General features: G+C 44.6%; 1 protein-coding gene across 40 annotated transcripts in view; it reads right to left on the minus strand.

Annotated features, from left to right (window-relative positions):
- Positions 1–915: 915 nt before the first annotated feature.
- The window catches only part of LRRFIP1 (LRR binding FLII interacting protein 1), a 142514-nt gene continuing 122430 nt past the window's right edge, over positions 916–20999 (minus strand). For 30 of the 40 annotated variants that reach the window (XM_067740085.1, XM_067740080.1, XM_067740084.1 and 27 more), the window contains 5 exons: positions 20704–20796; positions 19658–19750; positions 18394–18486; positions 16948–17089; positions 12076–15063 (listed from right to left, as the gene is read on the minus strand). In XM_067740085.1, the coding sequence (XP_067596186.1) occupies positions 13364–15063; positions 16948–17089; positions 18394–18486; positions 19658–19750; positions 20704–20796 (2121 nt within the window). In that variant the 3' untranslated portion in view covers positions 12076–13363. Of the gene's footprint in view, positions 1777–3616; positions 3722–4810; positions 4891–5437; positions 5556–7105; positions 7156–12075; positions 15064–16947; positions 17090–18393; positions 18487–19657; positions 19751–20703; positions 20797–20999 lie in introns of those variants that run through there. The other 10 variants (XM_067740089.1, XM_067740108.1, XM_067740111.1 and 7 more) reach the window with 3 other exon arrangements.

Raw genomic sequence — 20999 nt, forward strand, 5'->3', positions numbered from 1 at the left:
ATATTACATTTTCCCTGTTCCAATTACTGGGTGGTTTGTTTTTGGAGCGGACCGATACACTGCATTCTTGAAACAACTTGGAACGTTTAATGCTCATTAAGTAGAATTTCAAACTAAGTCTTTTGAAACCAATCATCCTAAAATTTGTTCTAACAAATCTTAGGTAAATATAGAAACCTGTGGGGAGTTGGAGCTGTCCTGGGATGAATGCAGAGTAGGTTTCCACATAAAAGCATTGTTTTTTGAATATGCAGCAGCTATAGCACGTCTGTGGCACTGACGTGTGGATTAGTGATTGGATAGTTTTATCTATGGAACACTCAAGAAGATCTGAATATCCTCGGCACAAGGAGACCGAATTTCTCTTACCCAGTGAAATGTAGCTTTGCGTATCCCAGATCCAGACAGTGCTGGGGGACGGAACTTCGTGACCTCTAGCACTCTGCTGGGAATGTTTTCTTAATTATATGTAATTAAGAAAGATGGAATAATTATATATTCCAATTCATGTCTAGCAGTCCACAATGGGTATAGTTATGGACGATGTCATCTTGGTTTGCACTTGCTAATACCCGAAAAGCTGGCCGGCTGAACCAGCCTTAAGTGAAACCCAACGTATACAAAAGAGTAACTGAGAATCAGCAAGTAGCCCAACGTCCTTTACTTTTGTCCTTGGAGTTACTGCCTCTACTCTGGTCTGTCACTTCTTCAGTTTACTTTTTATTCTAAGACTGCTGATTCTTATAAGTGTTCTATTCTTATTCACTGTGAATACACCTTCTTTTTTAAATAGAGAAAGAAAAGTGCATTGATTTGATATGCTAAAAAAAGAAAAAGATGATCCAAAATATAGAGAACAATTAGTATGAAATAAAGAGCTTCTTTCTCAGTGGGAAAAAATAAAAACCATATTGCTGAAGTCTTTCAACATTTCATTTTTTAATTTTTCCAATAGTACACTCTTTAAAAGAAGTTAACAACTTCAATTCCAAACAGAAGGATTCAATAATGCGAATGAAAAGCTGTCATTTTCAGTGAAGCTGTTGCCTAATTACCCTGGAAAAAAGTATCCTTTTGATCGAACTGATGCAAAAATCCCTTAGAAAAGCTTCATTGTTGCCTGTAAAGAGTCTTCTTAAGGTCACTTTTACTTCTAGACCATCCCCCTTGTTTCTAGTGAAAGAGTTTTGCTTGGTAATGGCTTGTGGTTCCACAGTGTTTTGTGTATGAAAAGCGTAGACTAAGAGACACTACTGAAGTCGCTCAAATTGTAGATTCTGCCACAAAAGGAAGTCCCAACACTGAAACGTTTCCCCTTAATGTTCAGCAAGACACATGAAAAGAAAACTCAAGTCCCACTTTCATCTTTACTTTGATCACCATTTAAAATGGCGTGAAGAGGCTGCCGCACCGTCGGAAACAGAGCTCCACGGCCCCGTGTGCTTATTAAATGGCCTGCAGGTTCGGAGCGGCCGCCCCGGCCCCGGTTGCGGTCTGCAGACAGAGGCATCTGGTTGCTGCTGGGGGTCCCGGGGCCGAGCCGGGTGCTCCCCAGGGGTGTTCTCTCGGAAGCAGGGGAAGAAGCAGTGCTCCCAGACAGCAACAGAACAGCGCGCGAAACAATGCTCTCCATCCACCCAATCATTTCCTGTTCAGAGCTGGCCTTTACTGCTGGGACAAGAGGACACTCCTGTTGGCTTTCATTTTTTCCAGGCGCTTCACTAAGTGGCCGTTGCTCACCTCGAGCTCTTCTGTTTTGTCCAATGCAGAGCGAAGCTGGAAATCAAGGCAAAAGGCAGTGAGCTTGGATTCCAAGCCTACTGACAAACAAATGACGACCCAGACCCACCGAGACTCTAAAAATACACATATACCTACACGTGTGTATACGTATTTCTTTCATTCTTTTTTTTTTTTTTTTTTTTTTTTGCGGCACGCGGGCGTCTCACTGCTGTGGCCTCTCCCGTTGCGGAGCACAGGCTCCGGACGCGCAGGCTCAGTGGCCATAGCTCACGGGCCCAGCCGCTCCGCGGCATGTGGGATCTTCCCGGACCGGGGCACGAACCTGCGTCCCCTGCATCGGCAGGCGGACTCTCAACCACTGCGCCACCAGGGAAGCCCACGTATATTTCCTAATTTAAAAAGGAACACAAGGCACAAGATTCTGGCCTCATGAGTAACTAGGGAACCTTCCTCTTCTGAAATAGCTAGACCCCAGACAGGGCGCAGTCTTGGGGATGGTGACGGTCTCACGGAAGGTGAGGCAAATGAACAAACAAGCACTGAGCCAGACCAGCTGGAGAAGGTGATCCCCACAGCCCCGGGCAGCTGGCTGCTAGGGCTCTGCAGCCAGAAACCAAAGTGGGAATGCCTGAGGCCAGGATGACCGTGCCCGGGAACCAGGGGGGCACAGAGCCTGGGGGGCACAGAGCCTGGGGGGCACAGCAGGAGCCACATCAGCAGGGAGCTGCACGGACTGCAGGCAGTGAGGCAGAGTGGAGGTGCCCTAAGGCGGGGGTTCACAGCCCTGTGCTTGTGGAGACATGCATCATTAGAACAGAGTCTGCAGTTCTGCTTCTGATCCAAAACCCTCCAGGAGGGTGGGCGGGGTCCTGAGACAGGTTAAACGGCCCTGCCCTGCCTTTCACCAGCAGAGGCAGAAGAAGAAGCAGAAGCAGAAGCCCTTTTTGTAGAAATTTCCCCAAGTCAGGCCTGGAGTATAAATTCAAGTATATAAATTCAAATCAAGCATAATCTCATAAAACACCAAACACATGGTGGGACAAACCATTTGAGTCAACAGAAGCAATAAAAAACAGAAATAGACCCCAAAGACTGAACATGTTTCAGTCCTCAGTGTGGAAAGCAGAACAGCTGTGTATGAAATCGTTAAAGAAATAAGGATACAATCAACAAAGGAACCAAAACAAGAAACTATCAGGAATGAGAATACGAAACAAAAGGAGGTGAAATGGAAGATCTACAAAAACTGTACATTATGCAACGTTGGGAGGTAAGGAGATGGGGAACGGAAAAGACAGATGGTAGAGAAATGCAGAGGGTCCGTGAGAAGATCTGGTATCCTCTGATCAGAGTCCCAGGGGGAAGGTGGAGTCTAGGGAAGAGGAGTTACTGAAGGAGATCGTGGTTGAAAATTTTCCAAAATTTATTTAGAAAAAAGACCTCACAGATCAAAGAAACACAACATATCCCCAGCAGAACAAATAGCAGTAAAGCCACATATTAACACATTAGAGTGAAGTGTAGAAAGTCAAAGGCAAAGAGAATGGCAGAGCAGCTAGAGAGGGGTAAAAAAAAAAGATCACCTAAAAAGAGTTAGAATGACAGATTTCTTAGCAGAAGCCGGAAGATGGTGGCATGATAGTTGCAATCACCGTAGACAGAAAAACCACTGACAGGTGATTCTGGCCCTGAGCTCCTAATTGGCTGAACTACAATTTCCTTTACGGTGTGAGCACAGCCCTTCAGAGAGGTTTGGGCAGATGTGACAATGAATGATTCGGCCGCAGATTTCCCGGCGGTAAACCCTCCCTCTGCTTTCCCAACTAGAATAGCATTGCCCATTCTTTTCCTAGAAATAGCCTAGAAAATTTACCTCTCTTTGAAGTTTCCGTTTTTCAGCCTTAAGTTCATCTTCTATCTTTTCAGCATTTTCAGCAGCCAGTTTATAACGTGATACTTGGCTTTCTAACCTTATGACCTGAGAGGAGAGGAGAAATCATGTGTGTAAGTTGATGGGCCTGTGTTCTTTCCCCGATTGCTTTACTATATTTGAGATCAAAAGGTATAACTTGATAAAATGAGAGAAAACACCATGACAATAGTTATGATCTAGCATTTGGGACTATTACATAGGTTCTAGCCACGCAAGCTATTTGTTCATATTTATGAGCAAGCCAGTACTGACACCTATCAGGGACTCATTTCCTCCCTGACCCTTGTCCCAAGTGTGGTTCCCGCCATGCAGACCCCATGACACCATCTCTCCCCGATGTGGGTCGATCCTGCAGAACCAGGCTGGTGAGGCAACGGCTCCACCAGGACCTCAGCTCCAGTCTAATCTCTCCCGGGGTTGGGGGGTGGGGAATCAGGAAAGGGAGGAGAGAGGCAAGGAACTCAGAGTGCGGGGGTGACGGAAGGCGGCTCTAGGGTGGCATCCGCGGCCAGAGACTCAGCCTGCCCTCAAAGGCGTGCTTCCGAACACGCATCGCTTTCTAGGTGCGCTTCTCATCTTCGTCTCTACAAAAATTCCAAAAAGTTCCAGCCACATATACCCACAATGGAGGGGGCAAGAGTACCTGCTTGTATCTCTCCCTTCGGTTAGGACACAGTCTGTCCCAGGGCCCAGCACGCTGGAGGCATGAGCGCCCCAAATCTAGGGACCAGAGCGAGCTGCTGGGCTGGGATGGAAAGAGGGAAAATCCAGGCAAAAGGGACATCCCTGCATGAAGCGTTTTGTAATTAACCGATTTTTTTTTTTTTTTAAAGAACAAACTGTCAAAAAAACCCCTAACCACGTTAGGTACTTTCTGCAACTAACTTTGTCTATAAAGGATTAGTATTGATTATAACAGCCCAGATCCTAGTTATGACCTCTCCCTCCCCACGTCCTCTCCTTGTAGGAAATACACGGAGAGACTTGCTGCCTTGTTTACCCCCCTTAGGACCTTTTTTTGGTTCTAAAATTCTCTGCTTCTTTTTGTCCTCAGCCTTCAAGCCTTTCTAGCAAATAAAACTTCAGTTAATCCTCAGTCGGGTGGCCAGTGATTGCGTACAAGTGTGCACGTACATTTTGTTCTAATGCAGTTATCTCTTGCTCAGATTTTGCAAGTTTAAATTTGAGGTCGCTGATCTGTCTGTTGGCATCCCCTAAAGGTTGAAAGAGAAGGAAAATCTGTTAAGCTCTTGGGCTTTGAAAATGTTAAAACAATGGTTACTGGGAACCAAGCCCTTACTTTATAATCGTCGCCCTTGAGCAAAGAAGGCAAAGAAATGGTAGGGGGAAGGGGGAAGGGGAGAGAGATTGGGCCTGCTTTTGTCCCCGTAAGCCTCCTTCTAGTCTCCTGGCACAGAAAGATACCTTCCGATCTCCCCATACAATCAGCAGATCCAAAGACTGTATTCAGCGTAGTAAACGTGGTTTCTAGCAGCACGTCAGCTGGTGGTACCTTGGTGTATGTTTTGGGTCACCTGTTCTGTTTCTTAGGCTCAGACAGAAACATCCTTGCTCTGCCCACCTGCCCATCCTTGTTCTAGCCCACAAGGAAACATCTTTGTGCTTCTGTACTCAGGGCTTTTGGGGGGACGTTGGGAACACCGGCCGTTCCTTGCCACGACAGTTTTTCTCCTCCCGCATTAGTACAATAGAAATCGCGCATGGCAAAGGGATTTCTTCTACAGGAGGATTGACATTTACTTTGCAGATCCATCACGTGCACGTCCGTCCCGTTTTGTAAGACCCCATCTTCCGGGTGCAGACTGTCTAATCTGATATTCCTCTGTCTCTCTTCCAGCTGCCCTTTGAGTTTCTTAATCTGCAAACATCCACCAATAAAGCACGTTAATTTCTCGATTCTAAATGAGATGAGAGCCTATGAGAAAGGAAGCTGCATGTCACGTAAAAGCCCACACCCACTAAGCACAATCCGATGTTGCCTTGCAGTTATTCCGTGTGTCTCGAAGGGGCCAGAGAGACAGGGGTTCCGTAATGAAGCGGGAGAGAAATGTAGTAAGACATTACAAGCCACCAGGAAGATGGGGGAGTCTCTCCCGTTTCATAAAGGAACAAACCCAAATAAATAAATGAAAAACCTTGTGCCCGTTAGTACTCTTCTTAGAAAGTACTAGTAGTATACAGGATGAAAATGGAATTCTATTTACTGTAACAGGCATGCATTGTTTTGTAACTCTGGGCGAGAAGTTATTTCTAAGGTTGAAGTTCCTCTCGAACTCAGGAGGAGATTGTCCATAAAAACAGTTCTGAGTGTTTATCTACAAGTTCATAAATCAGCACACGATTCACCTTTGCTTTATTCACTCAAAAGCCAGGAAGGGCCACCTGGAGCCTTCTAGGCACAGCAGTGCTGTCCCCAACGGAACCCAAACAGGTTGTAGGTTTGCCACCTGCAGAGAGCTGGCCTCTACATAGCTTTCTTCCCTCTGAGAGAGACACACGCACACAGAGTAGCTGGAATGGCAGTTAACAGCCGTGACTGTGGACTCTTCTGCTATGTAATGGGGTGTCTCCCAGCCCTTGTTCTGTTAACCTCTAATCTCTGCGGCCTTGTTGGAAGTCCCCCCACACACCGACAGGAACAGAGCAGACCCCCGTGACATACAAACCATCGGTGCACGCTGCTCTAAGAAAACGAGTACAGCGTTACCATGGACATGTGTTTTTAAAAGATCACAGGCACTTCATGAGAATCCTCCCACCACATTTAGTGCCTTAACCCAGTGAAAGAAATCTTCAAATCTTGTAAAAAGCGAGGCAAATACCTTTGATTAGGCTTATGCGGGAAAATGAGAAAAATCGAGCTTCCTTAGAAAGTGATCGTGGAATAATTTAATACTACCCTGCATATGAAAAAGACCAAATAGGACAACTGTGTAGTATTTCTTGAGGTAGAAGAGGTCAAGGAAGGTAAACTATAGTGAAAACAACTTGCATCAGCTGTAACAAAGAAATACCTGCTGGACAGGTGTGCTGACCACTGAGGGATTACAAAACGGACTTTTACAGGCCAGCAGAAGAGGAAGGGTGTTGGAATGTCTGGGGAACACCCTTGCCTCTCAATGCTTAATCTAGGCCTTCTACATGAATCTTTATTGTAAGCAGCAATCCATGTAGCATGTACCAAACTCAGACCCTGGCCTTGAATCTTTGGGACAATCTCTCGAAATCTGATAGGATTTCTAACGTTTTACTTGGATAAGAACATTAAGAACACTGGCTGGCTTGGTAATTATTTTCAGCCATGATGCATCAGGGGTTTCCTGATGAAGCAAGAAGCTAGAATGGGAAGGTTCCCGGTTTCAGGTGCCCCGTTTTCCAGAACTCGGAAAGTAATAAAAAGATCGTTACCTGTTCCAATAAGCATTCCCGTTCATCAACGAGCTTTTTCAACCTAATATCTAAAGAAATCAGAAAGATACAGGTTTAGGTGACTCCATGGACTGCCCCTTTCAGCAGATTGCTAAACTGAAGAAGGAGCATTGGGGTTAGTGAAACTGATGATGAAGGTATTATACACGTACCACGGAGAATGAGGCCACAGACAGGACGGGGGAGGAATTCAGCCAAGGGGGGTGAACTGCATCAACCTCCCACACATGCTTGTCTCGTCAGGGCAGCATCCGGCTGCATGCAAACAGGCTAATCTTCTACTCTGGGTTAGCATGCAAGAGCTCTAGGGCCAAACCACACTGCAACACAAGATCTCACAAGGCTTCATGGTTTAACATCATTAGCAAGGTACAAACACACTGAGAATCGGGATCAAATATCACCAGCATTTTCGTTAGCCTTGACTTTCCAAGTTTCCATCCCATGAGGGTTGATCTTCCTTATTTCTCTCAAAGACTCACCAGTGTCAGAGTTCTGACTCTCCTTACGAACCCTAAGTGTCCTGAGCACATCCGGTAACCCACTTTGTTGCTATTCTTTTGAGGAAGAATGCAGTAATAACTTAGGTTTCTGTCATTCTTCCCACCCCAGATACAGAAGTTTGCATATACGTAAGCACCTAGAAATCCCCCAAACAACTCTCTGAAGGGGCGTTGAGTAATACATTCTCCAGAGTACAGAGCGGAAACCAAGACCCAGGGAGGATTTTAGGGGGAAAATCCTACACCAGTTTCAGGGCAAATCAGGATGACGTGATGGTGGTGGGTGCTCCTGTGTGCTGTGCCCTCACTGTGTGCCAGGCACTGTCCCAGCCACTCACACCACCTCCCGCGAAGCCCTCCAGGCGGGCAGTGCTGCCACGTCCCTCTTCTACAGATGAGGACCCAGGCCCAGCAGCTTTCCTAAGGCCCCAGGGCTGCACCCCTAACCCCTGCACCCACTGTTTTCCTAAACACAGCCCTCTGAGTCGGACCGGACTTCTGGCCTGAGGCTCTTCTTCCCGAGGCGGCAGTGCTCTCACACTGCCCAGGTTTTGATTAGCCGTGTGAAATGGAAATAATGCATACAAAGCACACCTTTGTTTTCATTAAAAAAAAAATCATCTGTCCACATTCTAATCCAAGTTACGTGTTTTCGCTAATTGTTTTTCCAAACATCCTAAATTGCTATTTTAAAGGCACAATAACAACATAAATGAAAACAGAAAATGTTACGTATAAGATACATTTATAATCCTTTTGAGTTCCATTTTAATTTACATACAAACTGCTTCTGACAGATGTTTTATTCTGTCCCTTCCATAAATGCACCCAACACTGAAACAAAAATGAAAAATAAATTGAAAACCTGGCTCTCTTATTCAACATCACTTTTCATTTTATCTTGTATATTTTATATTCCTATATACAAAAACCACAGGCATCATAAGAAACACTGAATATATCAGAAAGTGATTTGAGGCTCACATATCTATTTACAATTTTATTATTATTTTTCTATTAGAAGACTTCAAATATCTTAGACAGCAAGTAAAAAAAAAGTTAAAATGCAATAATAGTGCTAACAATAAAAAACAAGAGCAATCTGACCTTGAGTTTTATAGGGAAAATATGAAAAATGGAGAGAGACAAATGGAACTTTTAAGGAAGAGAAATTTTAAAGCAGAAGTGGAGAAGATTAAATAGTTTCAGGAAACTGGAAAAAAGAAAGAAGCAAAGTTGTTTGACATAAAGAAAATAAGCACTGAAGTAAGTCAGAGAAAGACAGACAGTATATGTTATCACTTATATGTAGAATTTGAAAAATAGAACAAACGAACGAATATAACAAAACAGAAACAGACTCACAGATGGTAACTAGTGGTTACCAGTGGGGAGAGGGAAGGAGGGAGGGGCAAGATGGAGCAGAGGATTAAGAGGTACAAACTACTATGTAGAAAATAAATAAGCTACAGGGGTATATCGTACAGCACAGGAAATATTTATATATATTATATGTATATATTATAATAACTTTAAATACAGTGTAATCTATAAAAATATCGAACCACTATGTTATACACCTGAAACGAACATAATATTGTAAATCAACTATACTGCAATAAAAAAAATTCAAAAGAGAAATGAAAATGAGTCCTGCTTTTTTTACAGTCTTAAAAGTCAACAAGTCTAACCTGTGACGTGAACAGTGACGCATGACTGGTAATTACTGTGGTACTGATCAGGAGTGCTGCAAACCTCTACTCACTAAGCAGCCCTGCTCACCGTTGGTCTCTAACACCCAAACGATAAGCATTAAAGAAAATAAAGTCACACTGTCTCGAACTCAGAGTTTTATTTTACACTGGGAAGTTAAAATCAATTGGCAATTAAAGTTATTTTAGTAACACTGTTAAAGGATTACATTTTTTAAAAATCTGTTTTTTATATATTAAACTCCACCACACTTTCTGGTGTGAACTTTAGAGACCCGTGAAACAAGAAACAAGAAAGGTGGCGAGGCCATACAGTCACAGGGGCAGCAAGCCAGCCCCAGGAGCCCCAGCCCCGCTCCAGAGGGGCTTGCGTGTTGTGACTGCGTCTGTCCCGGCTGCGAAGGTCAACCACCAGCAACAACCATGGTCACTCAGCACTTACTCTCCCGTGCTTTACTGGGTCTGATCCACACCGCCACTCTCAAAGGCAGGTTCTAACCCCAATTTCAGAGAGTAAAATGAGACACGGTAAGGGTAAGTAGCTTACTCATAATAATATATTTTCAGGAGGATAATTTTCATTCTGTGGGTTAATTTCACCCAATCCTGGGCCTCAGGCCTCCTCTCCCCGTTGCAGAGAAAGTCGCCTCCCTCCATATTCGCAAAGCTAATGATCAGAAGATTGACATCTCAAGAAATCCACTGAGTGTGGTCCTTTCTCTGCTCCCTCCTTGCACTGACTTAATTTGATTATAATCCATGTGGTCAGTTTTCAACTTCCCCAGGGCTAGCCTCCCATGCCAGGATCGCCCCTGCTTCCGGTAAAAGGCAGAACAGGGACAGGCTGCTCAAGAGGTCTGTACAGATGGCAACTCCCTACAGCAGCTGCTGCTTCAGGTCAGCCGAACAGCTGAAGCCTTTCATGTCTCCAAAAATTCGTTCGTCTTTGATGTAAGAGGGGCAGAGAGGGTGAAAGGGAGAGAGCGAAAGGGTTTTTCTCCTGAAAGACTGTCCTCCCTGTATGAGGTCAGCACACTGGATACGCACATATTCTGAACGGAGCACGCTCACACGCCCCTGCCTTTCCTTCTGGAGCCCGGACACTTGGAATGAATCTTACTGTTGTGTTCCCTTGTTTCGATGGCCATGGTGGCATGTCATACAAGGCGGTCTCCTAGAAAAGGAATCTTATCAATGGAAAACAGGAACCCTAAACTGTCTAAACACCCCGAAGCAGCATTCCAGAGTCCTAGTGACAGTGGAAATTTAAATGTTCAGGTCATTAGGTTTTCCATTAATTGGAAATACTCAATGTGATACAAAGTAGTCAATGCAAGATATCCCATTCTTAAACACTCTTTTCAAAAATTTTACTGCTTCTCAACCTTTGTATGTTATAAAATAGCCTGTAATTCAAAATTCTGTTACCTTTCCCTATGTTTTACAGAAACTCATAGTTATACTTACATACTTTGGAAGGAAGATTAACATTTTACATACAGTAGCCATGCTCTGGTTTGGGGTTGAAAAATACCCCAGCTTTTTGATTTAAAGTATCAGTGATCGATGCTTTTCTCTGTCCTGCATTATAGTGAAACCTCAGTGGTCCAGGTTCCTCTGGGGCTGGGGCTAACAGGTCACCATTTGATTCTTTTCTGAGTCTGAATTGTTTGACATTGCGATCTTTCCAAATTGCCTTATGTACTTCCACGCCTTCCTACACTGAATATACCAAAGGTAACCATTTCTTGATAATTCAGGGGCCTTCACGTGCACATTAATTACTGTGTGGGGCCGTAATATCACCTCGCCCTCGGAGCAGAGTAATTGGTGTGCATAATGAAGGCTCTTAGATTATCAGGGATGGTTTGGTTCTTCAGAATCCTTATCTTCCTTTTTGCTGACTTTCCAATTCTCTGTTGCTTCCACTAGAGGTTGGGTCCTATGTGCTTGTTCATGGGCAGAGCACCTTCCATATAGGAAGTGATCTTACATGTTTATTGATTAAATGAGGGATGAACACTTGAGACTGCTGGCTGGCTGGCTGGAGGGATGGGAAGCCTATAGTAATGCCCTTAAATGTGCTGTTGAAGAACATGGGAAAGAAAGGAAAGAAGTTAAAATGGGTTGGTGATCTCACCACTGAGTGAGTTTGGCTGTTGAATCACTTCCCCAGAGGCCTTTAACAGTAGGAAGGAGAGCTGTTCCCAATGTACCTTCCGGTATGAACGCAGCTTTGCTGAAGTTATAGATACCAACTTTAAAGTCCTTTGCAGCCCTTGGACTTGATTCTCTAGCAAGCCCCATAGTTTTCTATTTATATGGCACAAGTGGAGAGAACTGATCAGTCCCATTATCCTCTGCTTCAGGATACTTATGCAGAAATAGTCAATGTTTATTTGAAATTCTCATCATCCTCTTCGAAACATTCTAATAAGCATTGGCACCTGTAAGCAACGCAACAAGATGGAGACCTTTCTCAAGTGGGCTCTTCATCACAACCACAGACCACAGGAGATTCTACGAGGAAAGATCTTACTCAAGGAGGGTCCAACACTAGTCCCAGTCTAGACGCCGGGAGAGAAGCTCTTCACTACTGACAATGGATATTACGCATGAGTCCTCCACAGAACCCCAATTGGGAACTAGCAACCCAGAAGTAGATAAAAGTAGATTAAAGATGATATGATGTAGCCACAGTCAGAATTCAAGTAGCACAAGAGTGATCACAGGCTTGTAAAATTATAAAATGTTTTTATTTCAAATTTTGTTGAGGTATTGGTCATTTTTGCACTCAATTATATCCTGTAACAATAATACGAAGTCATATGATCTCATAAAGTGTCAACAGCATTCAAACTGTACATTCCCCTGTAATTTTAATATTCTATAATGGATTTTTATTTAACTTTACAATTATTTTTAAAATGTTTCTTTATATAGAAAATATATATCTTGTTCAGGAAGATCAAAAGAAGAAATTTCTGGTAAGAATACACTGAAAAACAACAAATGAAAATATTTATACCAGATACCAAGCGATTCGACTATTTAAAATATCCTGTTAGAGTCTAATCAGAAGTTTGCACAAGAATAGCATCTTTTTGTCTTGTTCTACTGAATAATGATTAGACAAATAGAAAGAGAAGTAATTTTAAGGTTAAAAACATAAATTTTAGAAATGATTCTCCCTAGCCAAATACTGCAGTAGGAAATGCAATTACAACATGTATCTCTTCCAGAAAAGAATTAAAAAAAAAAAAAAGAAGTCTTTGCATAAAATGACTTTGGTACATAATTGTCATGAAGTCAAAATCTCCTACAAAATAAATTCAGTTATCCTCAAGAATGAGATCGAAAAGTATTGGTCTGAGATAAAATACTTATATGAGGTAAAGGCAAGTAAGCTATCCCTAGTGCTGTAAGATGTTTATTTGCTATCCCTAACATGATTGATTATTGTCCTAACATGCAAATCTCATCACTCAGTGACCTATGTGCTGTCTGGCCGTTTATGTACTTTTTAAATAAAATACCATACAGGTTATACTATACATATCAAGATCAAATATGAAAGCACATACATTTAAATGAGACACCTTCATTTAAATCATACTCATAATGCGGAAATCTCAGGAGACTATTTGGTCGCTTCAATTAGATGTTGATACATTTGGTCAAGAATATGCACATTCATATCAGCTTAAGGCCAAAGCTAAGTATTTTGATGCTGATTTTAAGCAGAAATAAAACAGTGTGCATTATTGTTTGATGCTCTCGGAACGCTCTCCATTAGAACTAACTCCAATAAGAGAAGTGTCCTTCTCATCTGGGTGATAACCTTAGTGATGAAATAGAAATCTACAGGTAACAGTCTACAGCTTCAAGGATTAGATAACTTGGTGGATTGGCATTCGGTGCGTCTATACCAATCTAGAACATTTTCTGTGTCTCACCGGTGGAGTCTCTCGCAGTTGGACTTGCTGTGCAGTCCTGGTCCCCCCCTAAGACCCCGCCTCAACCTACGACAAGGCACAGTCCTCTTTGTTTCTGCCCTTCCCGTGTCCACCTGTCATCTCTTCCTTGCTTTCTGAATTAAAGTCCCCCACCTCGCCTGCTGGTGCCACGTCATCATTTTCTAGACTAACGCTGTCTGAAACCTTCCTGACTGTGTGGCCTCGATTTTCTGATGTCACATGCTCTCCTGTGCCTTTTGTTCGACAGGCATCGTTAATGTCCTTCGAGGGACCTTCATGTTGGAGCAGGGCGCTGCCTGGCACTTCCTCATTGTCTGGACCTGGAGGACGGCTGGGAGCGGTGCCGTCTTCCTCAGCATCATCTTTTCTAGCCCCTTCCTCTAATTCTTTATTACTGGCACTGGTGCCTGATGACTGAACTGTATTATCTTCAAAATCCAACGTGTCTCCATCAGCTACTGCTTTCCTTGTCTTAGTGTTTACGCCATAATCGTCTTGCTGAAGTCCTCCATCCAACTCAGTTTTAGGATTTTCTGGACCATTGGCGTTTTCACTGCTTCCTGCCGCGGCGACCTGTTTTGGGTTTTTAGTGACCTCATTTTGCGCGTCTACAACTGGCTTTTTGTCAGTAAGTTCGACCTGCTCTTCGTTCACTTCACTTAAATCTGGGTTTTGAAATGTTAACTCTTTCTGAACCTCTTTGGTTTCTACAGGCGCTGGGGATTTTTTCTTCTTGTTTTTCTTTTTCTTGTTCTTCGTTTTCTTGGGCGACGAATCCGGTGCCTCTCCCTGTTGGTCGTTCTTTTCCTCATCGGGCTCTTTCACATCTAGGGATTCGCTTTCAGCATCTACCGTACTTGGACCTGTCACCTCCTGAGGGCTGCTTCTGGCTTCTGGAGAACAAGGAATGGCTTGGACTTCCAGCTTGATGGGTTTCTCATCCCTTAATTTTCTTCCGTTACCCTCCCCTTCATTGTTCTCTCCACCTACCTCTGTGCTCTGAATCGGGACCTCCTTGGACTCAGCTACTTCCTGGTTGGTGAGTTCTTTCTCTGAATCATGCCCTGAGCTTGGGTCCAAGCCTTCCGGAGCATCTACCTCACACTTTTCACGGTGACTCACTGTGTCATCGATAACCCTTGGAGGACTTGAGGCTACTGTGCCCACCTGCTCCCCCAACCCAGTGAGCTCTGCCTCCGGCACAGCCTCTGTGGGGTTCCCACTCTGCTCCCCAGTGTCTGCACTGCTCTCCCTTCCAACTTCAGATATTTGCAAAGGAGCACATTCCTGACGTGGTCCTATGCTAATCTCTTCCATGTTGGTTTCAAAATCTTCCTGTTTTTCTTTTTCCCACTCTTCTGCAGATTCTTTACTTTGGTTTTTGGTATCCAAGGCATTACTGCCGCGCTGCCCAATCCCAGGACCTGGGATTTCACCATCTAGTTCACTGTTTATGACCTCACTTGACTCAACCTGCTGTGTGCTTTCAAAGAAGGAAGTGTTCTCCAGAATCTGGCTTTGAACCTGTTCCTCGTTCCCAGAATTTACTAACGTTCCTGGGGAGGGGGCACTGTCTTCAGAGGCTTTCTGGTCCTCGGCATTGTCACCAGGATGTAACACCTCTGTGTCCACACAGTCCTCTCCTGGGTCCTCTTTGTGCTGTCTCTGCTCAGTGTTCTGCAAGATCTCTCTTTTCCCCTCATTCTCCACCATTTCATCTTTCACCTCCACTTCATTGGCTCTTCCTAAAAGACCATTGAGAAAATTGAAGGGACCCCATGACGTGGTTGACCACACAACATACATTACAATGTAAACACATGTTCTCTTTCCCAGCCAACCCCGCTCCTAAGAGAGAGAGCCATCAGAGAAGCGCACGGACAGAAGCCTTTGCCAGTTCTGTGCGGCAAAGCAGCCATCGCGTTAGCAAATGTTGGATCAGCGGAGGCCACTGCCGCCACGTCAAAGGCAAGAGCGGCTGCTGGTGCCACCTGGGGTGAACTGACTTTCAAAGGTGAAGTTAAGTTTTAACAAATAAGAAAGAGCTCTGGATCAGGCAGCCACACTCTCCAAGATGAGGGGATTCAGAAGGACGGAAGGTTCGTGGTCCCCATTCTCATTTCTGGATGCACACGGGGACCACTCCTACTTTTCCAGCTGTCAAACTGCACTGAATATCACGCAGCTCTGAGAGCAGCTTTCAAATAATTTTTAAAAGAAACATTCAGGGCTTCCCTGGTGGCGCAGGGGTTGAGAGTCCGCCTGCCGATGCAGGGGACGCGGGTTTGTGCCCCGGTCCGGGAAGATCCCACATGCTGCGGAGCGGCTGGGCCCGTGAGCCATGGCCACTGAGCCTGCGCGTCCGGAGGCTGTGCTCCGCAATGGGAGAGGCCACAACAGTGAGAGGCCCGCGTACCGCAAAAAAAAAAAAAAAAAAAAACAAAACACACGAAGACCACTTACAAAACTGACGTTTCTAGTCCTTTAAGTGTTCATTACACAACAGTTATCAAGGATTTATAAGATGTATATTTGAACAAGCGCAGCATGATAAATTCTAGCTGCTCAGGTAGGGAACATAAAGGTAGGATGGACATTCATCAGTTTATCTTCCCTCAGCAACTCTGACACAATGAAAAGAGCTGTGTTTCTTGAATAGTCATCAGGGTAATGAGGCACCTTCCCGGAAAGCCAGTTCTGGGAAGCTGGGGCCTACAGGTTTCTTCATGTCCATGAAGAACCTTCCAAGTGGAAACTACAGCCTTGGTCCCTGACCTTATCTCAGCCTCACTGTGAAAAGCTGGAAATGGTTGTGAGCGAGGCCTTATTTGCTGGCTACAACTTCAGGCGGCCCACCACATGCAGAAGGTTTATCCCAAAGCCAAGTATATTACGACAAATATTAACTGGTGAATCTTTTCAGATATTTGAAAACTGTGTAAAATATTCCTACAATATATTGGGTTTCCCAATTTACATTCTTTCAGAAGCAAAAATGTGACATACAAAGGAACATCACCTCTGACAAAGGGGCGGACGTTTTCAGACTCTTGCTGGTAGGGAAAGCCCTCCGCAATGACCGCACTCACCACCCAGGGCTCCCCGTCCATCTCACCTACACCCAGGGCTACTTGTCCATCTGCTGTCCACAGGCCCTTCAGACTCTCAAAACGCTTAATGGTGCACAGGATCTGCAGCACTGGCTTGCAAATACAGTCAACTAACTTACTTTACGGTTCTGCTATTCTGATCTTTTGACAATTCTGTAACAGAATAAGTCACAACGCCGTGTCTGGCACATAACTGAAGAAAAACAAATACAACAGAACCATCAACACGGTCACTTAATTTTGAGATTATTTTCCTTGTATTCACAGCTGGCAGCTTTGAGAAGCAAAAGAAACGTAGTCTTAAGCCATCGGTGGTGAGCACTGAACAGAGGTACATGCTGGACAACACACGTGGGTGATGGCATCGTTTGACAGGAAGTTCCCATGAAGTGACAGAACGAAGGGCATGCTGGGTGATTGTTAATCGATCAGTGATGATTATGTCAACTCTACCAATGCATGGAAGGTGAACCAGTGCTGACTGGAAGACACGAGGATCACAGGAAAACAAGTACTTACCTAGCGTCCCATCCCCTGTTGCCTTGAGGGCATTTAACTCTTCCTTTGTCATCTTTGTAGAACCTCGGTAGCCAACATTATTTAGAGGGTCTGAAGTCTCTCCATTGGTAGCTACTTCTGAATTTAGGATTATTCCATGTTTCTGGGAATAAAAACAGGCTCATAGTAATACTCACTAAGTGATATTAGGTTAAACTTTCTTTTATAAATAATAATTAAAAAAAACCCTATTTTTCCCTAAGCAGAGGAAAACTCTACAGAGACAGAGGAGCGCTAGGCTGCACCCCTGCAAATATTCTATCAACACACACTGATCTGGGATGTCTTCCTGCAAGGGTCCTTCCTTACACGTTCCCATCCACGTCTTAGTGTGCTGGTGACAAAACACCTTCCTTGGGCATCCTCTTTCACTGCAGGCTGCCAGGAAGCAGAGCATCGAGCAAACCACTATAGAGTGGTCTTCACCTCTAAAACCCCGGCTGCGTTCTTTAAAAGGATAGAGATAAAAAAATATGTACGTGTTCTGAGAGGAATGATCAAACTTGGATGGAAGGTTTGTGACATTCGAAAGAAATACAATTCGTGCTCACTACACAGCAAAACACTTTAAACCTGGCGACGCTTCAGAACGCCAGGATGCCCCCCTCACCCGGGATCACCCCCTCCCTTACCCGCTCCTGCCACCCATAGCTCTTTCTCTTCTGCTTGGAGGAATTCCCAACCCTGTACTCACACCCTGGCTAGAAGCAGCACTGCGAATGTGAGCTCTAAGCCTGTTCCCTGCTGGCTTACTGCTCTGGCCTTGACCCTTCATTATAAGTAGCTGACGTGGATGTTTCCATTGGCGATACACGCGCCAGCCCGTGGCCGTACCTCCTAGGCTCAACACCACCTTCTACGGTGTCGAGAGTCCACCCAGAGCTCTGACCCCCGCTGCTGCCTGTTGGTTTATTTTACTCAGTTTCCAGCCAGCAGCTGAAGACCCCTTGACATGGCCCAGACAGAACTTTCCTACCATCCACGGGGTCTCCAAGTCTAACTAGCATCAGCCACGCCACTGTCCAGCTACAGAGGTCTTTAGGTTCGAGACTTTAATATAAGAAAGAAATACACTCTCTAACTTGGAGTAATGTCCTGGAGAATTTACTGGTGAGTTTGAGAAAAAATTTAGACAGCCTATCAAAAAAATTCTTGGAAATCAGAGTTGCTTCCAAGATCAGATATGCCTATAAACATCTAAAGACAATAGGCACACCCCCCCGGAATCTACACTGACTTCACATGTCTCTTTGGGGGTCAGTTAACCCACGATTTGATTTTATTAACAGAACTAAAATCAACGACATAAAATCAATGAACACCACTATCCACACACATTCATCCTTGAGAATCCTGGAATTTGCTGTTGTCGCCTGGATTTTTAAAAACTGTACTTTGGCTTCATACCTTTAATTCCTCTTTCAGCACGACTACTTCTTCTCTAAGATCGTCTCGTTCACTCCTTATGGAATCAAAGAACTCTTTCTGCCTCTCTAATGCCTGAGTGTGTAGTGGAGCAAAGAGAGAGAAGATTCGCACAGGTGAGCAGACGACTTCAGAAGCAGGACTAGGAAGGAGGCTTCTACTATGTAAAAGGCTAACACCGGCAGGGCATTCGATAGACTATGCTTAAAGATACAAACACAATGCAGTGTTAAGCTCTGCACTCAGTTTACGCCAGCCAAGAAACGTCACTGTGCATGCTCCCTGAGAGACGTTAACGTTCTGAAGGATGCTCTCTGCTTTACACCCTCTCCCGGCTTAGTCTGCAGTTTCACGGCATAGTTGGAGAAGGAACAGAAGCCATGCACCCATTTAAATGAGGGATAAATAAAGGAAAAGAAGAAATGTTTACAAACCCCCAGTGACAACTATTTTAGTCATTTAGACTGTTTTTGTACGTTGATTCTCGGTGTTTGTTGTCACAGATGAACGTAAAGTGGTCCTGAGGCAAACACAACGCACACACAGACATGCACACGAGATCTTAAATAAGCGTCGGTGAGCGTATCAGAGTGAAGGCAAGGTGCAGCTGCACGCTGTAAAGGCGCTGACGTTCGCTTCAACATCTAGAGATTGCTATCAGAGCCGTGGGGAGTGAGTCGCCGTGTTTGGGAAGCCATTTGGCATCGCGGAGCACAGCTGTCACTTTAGTAAGCGTGTTCTTTGCTCCCTACTCGTCACTCCTAAATGCAGATGGGCTGCCTCTTCTTTCCCTGTGGAGCGAGAGGGGCTGACATCTCCCTGGGGAGGCTCAAGGTGGGGATGCGTGAGGCACAGCACCTGCCACCTTGCAGCTTCCTCGAAGCCCTTGGAGAAAAAGCCCAGGCAACACGGGACAGGGAATTCCAGGAGGTCTGAGCCTCCACGCGTGGACCCGCCCAGCAGGCTCCTCACTCCTCTGATCTCTGTGCCGCCGGCTGCTCACAGGCAGGCAGGGAGCCCGGGAATGCTGACCAAAGGAGAATCTCCACATTGGAAGTCCACTTCCAATGTGGAGTTAATGTCAATTTGGGTAAGTTCATGTAGTCTCTCTTTTATTCGTTTTGTGTCCCACGGGGGTCACATGCAAACTCATACAAGCCTTTTTGCAAACCAAAGATTCTGAAAGCATTCAATTTGCTAAGCAGACTGCCCACTTGAACCGATTTCAAAGACTTGAGAATCCTACCCCTATCTTTTTGTCTTTCCATTCTATTGTTTCCTGAAGATCAGAAATCTCCCTGATATAACTCGCCTGTTTCTGCTGTAGCTGTCGGATTTCCTGAAGAATAGGAACAGATAGAAAGAAAGCAGATACAGGGTTAAACGGGAAGCAACTCTGCAGTGCAGACAACCCCTGAGCCAGCAAGCGCCCTTGGAGGTCCCGGCACCATTTTTTCTCACTGATCCCGAGTTCGTTCTCAGGATGCAGGGACTTTATCCTTGTCCTTTTCCCCAGCTCCAAGAGTAGGAAGAAAACCAGCTGGAGTGAACTTCTCACTTACAGGCACTAGAGTTCTAACCAAATTAAAAAAGTAAAAAGTCAAGTCTGTATTAGTTTCCTTTTGTCGCTGTAACAAATTACCACAAATTCAGTGGCTTAGAACAACACGAACTTATTTTCTTACAGTTCTGGCGCTCAGAAGTTCAAAATGAGTCTTGTGGTGTCCCCAAGGCATGGGCAGGCCTGGGCTCTTTTCTGGAGGCTTGGGGCAGGGGAGAATCTATTTCCGCCATTTTTTAGTTCCTAGATGTGCCCACAGTCCTTGGTCTGTGGCCCCTTCCTCACGTGGCTCTGACCTCTGCCCCCGTGGTCACATCTCGTATGCTGCCTTTGACTTTCCTGCCTCCTTCTTGCAAGGACCCTTTGGATCACTCTGGGTCCATACAGATGATACAGGATAATCTCCCATCACAAGGTCCTTAACTTAATCACATCTGCAAAGTTCCTTTGTCTGAGTAAGGTGACATAGTCACAGTTCCAGGGATTAGGACATGGGCATCTTGGGGGGCATTATTCGGTCTGCCACACCTCCTCAAACAAACACAAAACCACCAAAGAATGAGAATCTTCACTAATAAAAGGAACTGTCTCCTCAAACGAGGCATAGAGAATTCGCCTAAACTCAATTTTCAAGAAAACTGGTGGCTTTAGTAATGACCCAGCAAGATGCTCGTAAGTCACACACAAAGAGAGAAAAAGAACAGAAAAGAAAAACGGGAAAAACTACTCACCTCAAGCATTTCTTCTCTTTGCTTCAGGGCCTCTTTCACCTCAGCAAACTGAAACTGGAGGATACTGTGGGCATGCTTTTCCCTTTCAAATTCCTATAAGGGAGGAGAAGAACGTTCAAGTTCCAGTGGAATCACATTTTTCTGTCACTCTAGTTCACGTTCTTATGATTTACCTTTACCTGGAACAAATTACCTGTTACCATGTCATCACAGTTTTCAAGGCCTTTTTAAAAAATAAATTTATTTATTTTTTTTGTTTTTATTTTTGGCTGTGCTGGGTCTTCGTTGCTGCGCAC

The sequence above is a fragment of the Pseudorca crassidens genome, chromosome 6 (genome assembly GCF_039906515.1).
Source record: "Pseudorca crassidens isolate mPseCra1 chromosome 6, mPseCra1.hap1, whole genome shotgun sequence".
Taxonomy (NCBI): domain Eukaryota; kingdom Metazoa; phylum Chordata; class Mammalia; order Artiodactyla; family Delphinidae; genus Pseudorca; species Pseudorca crassidens.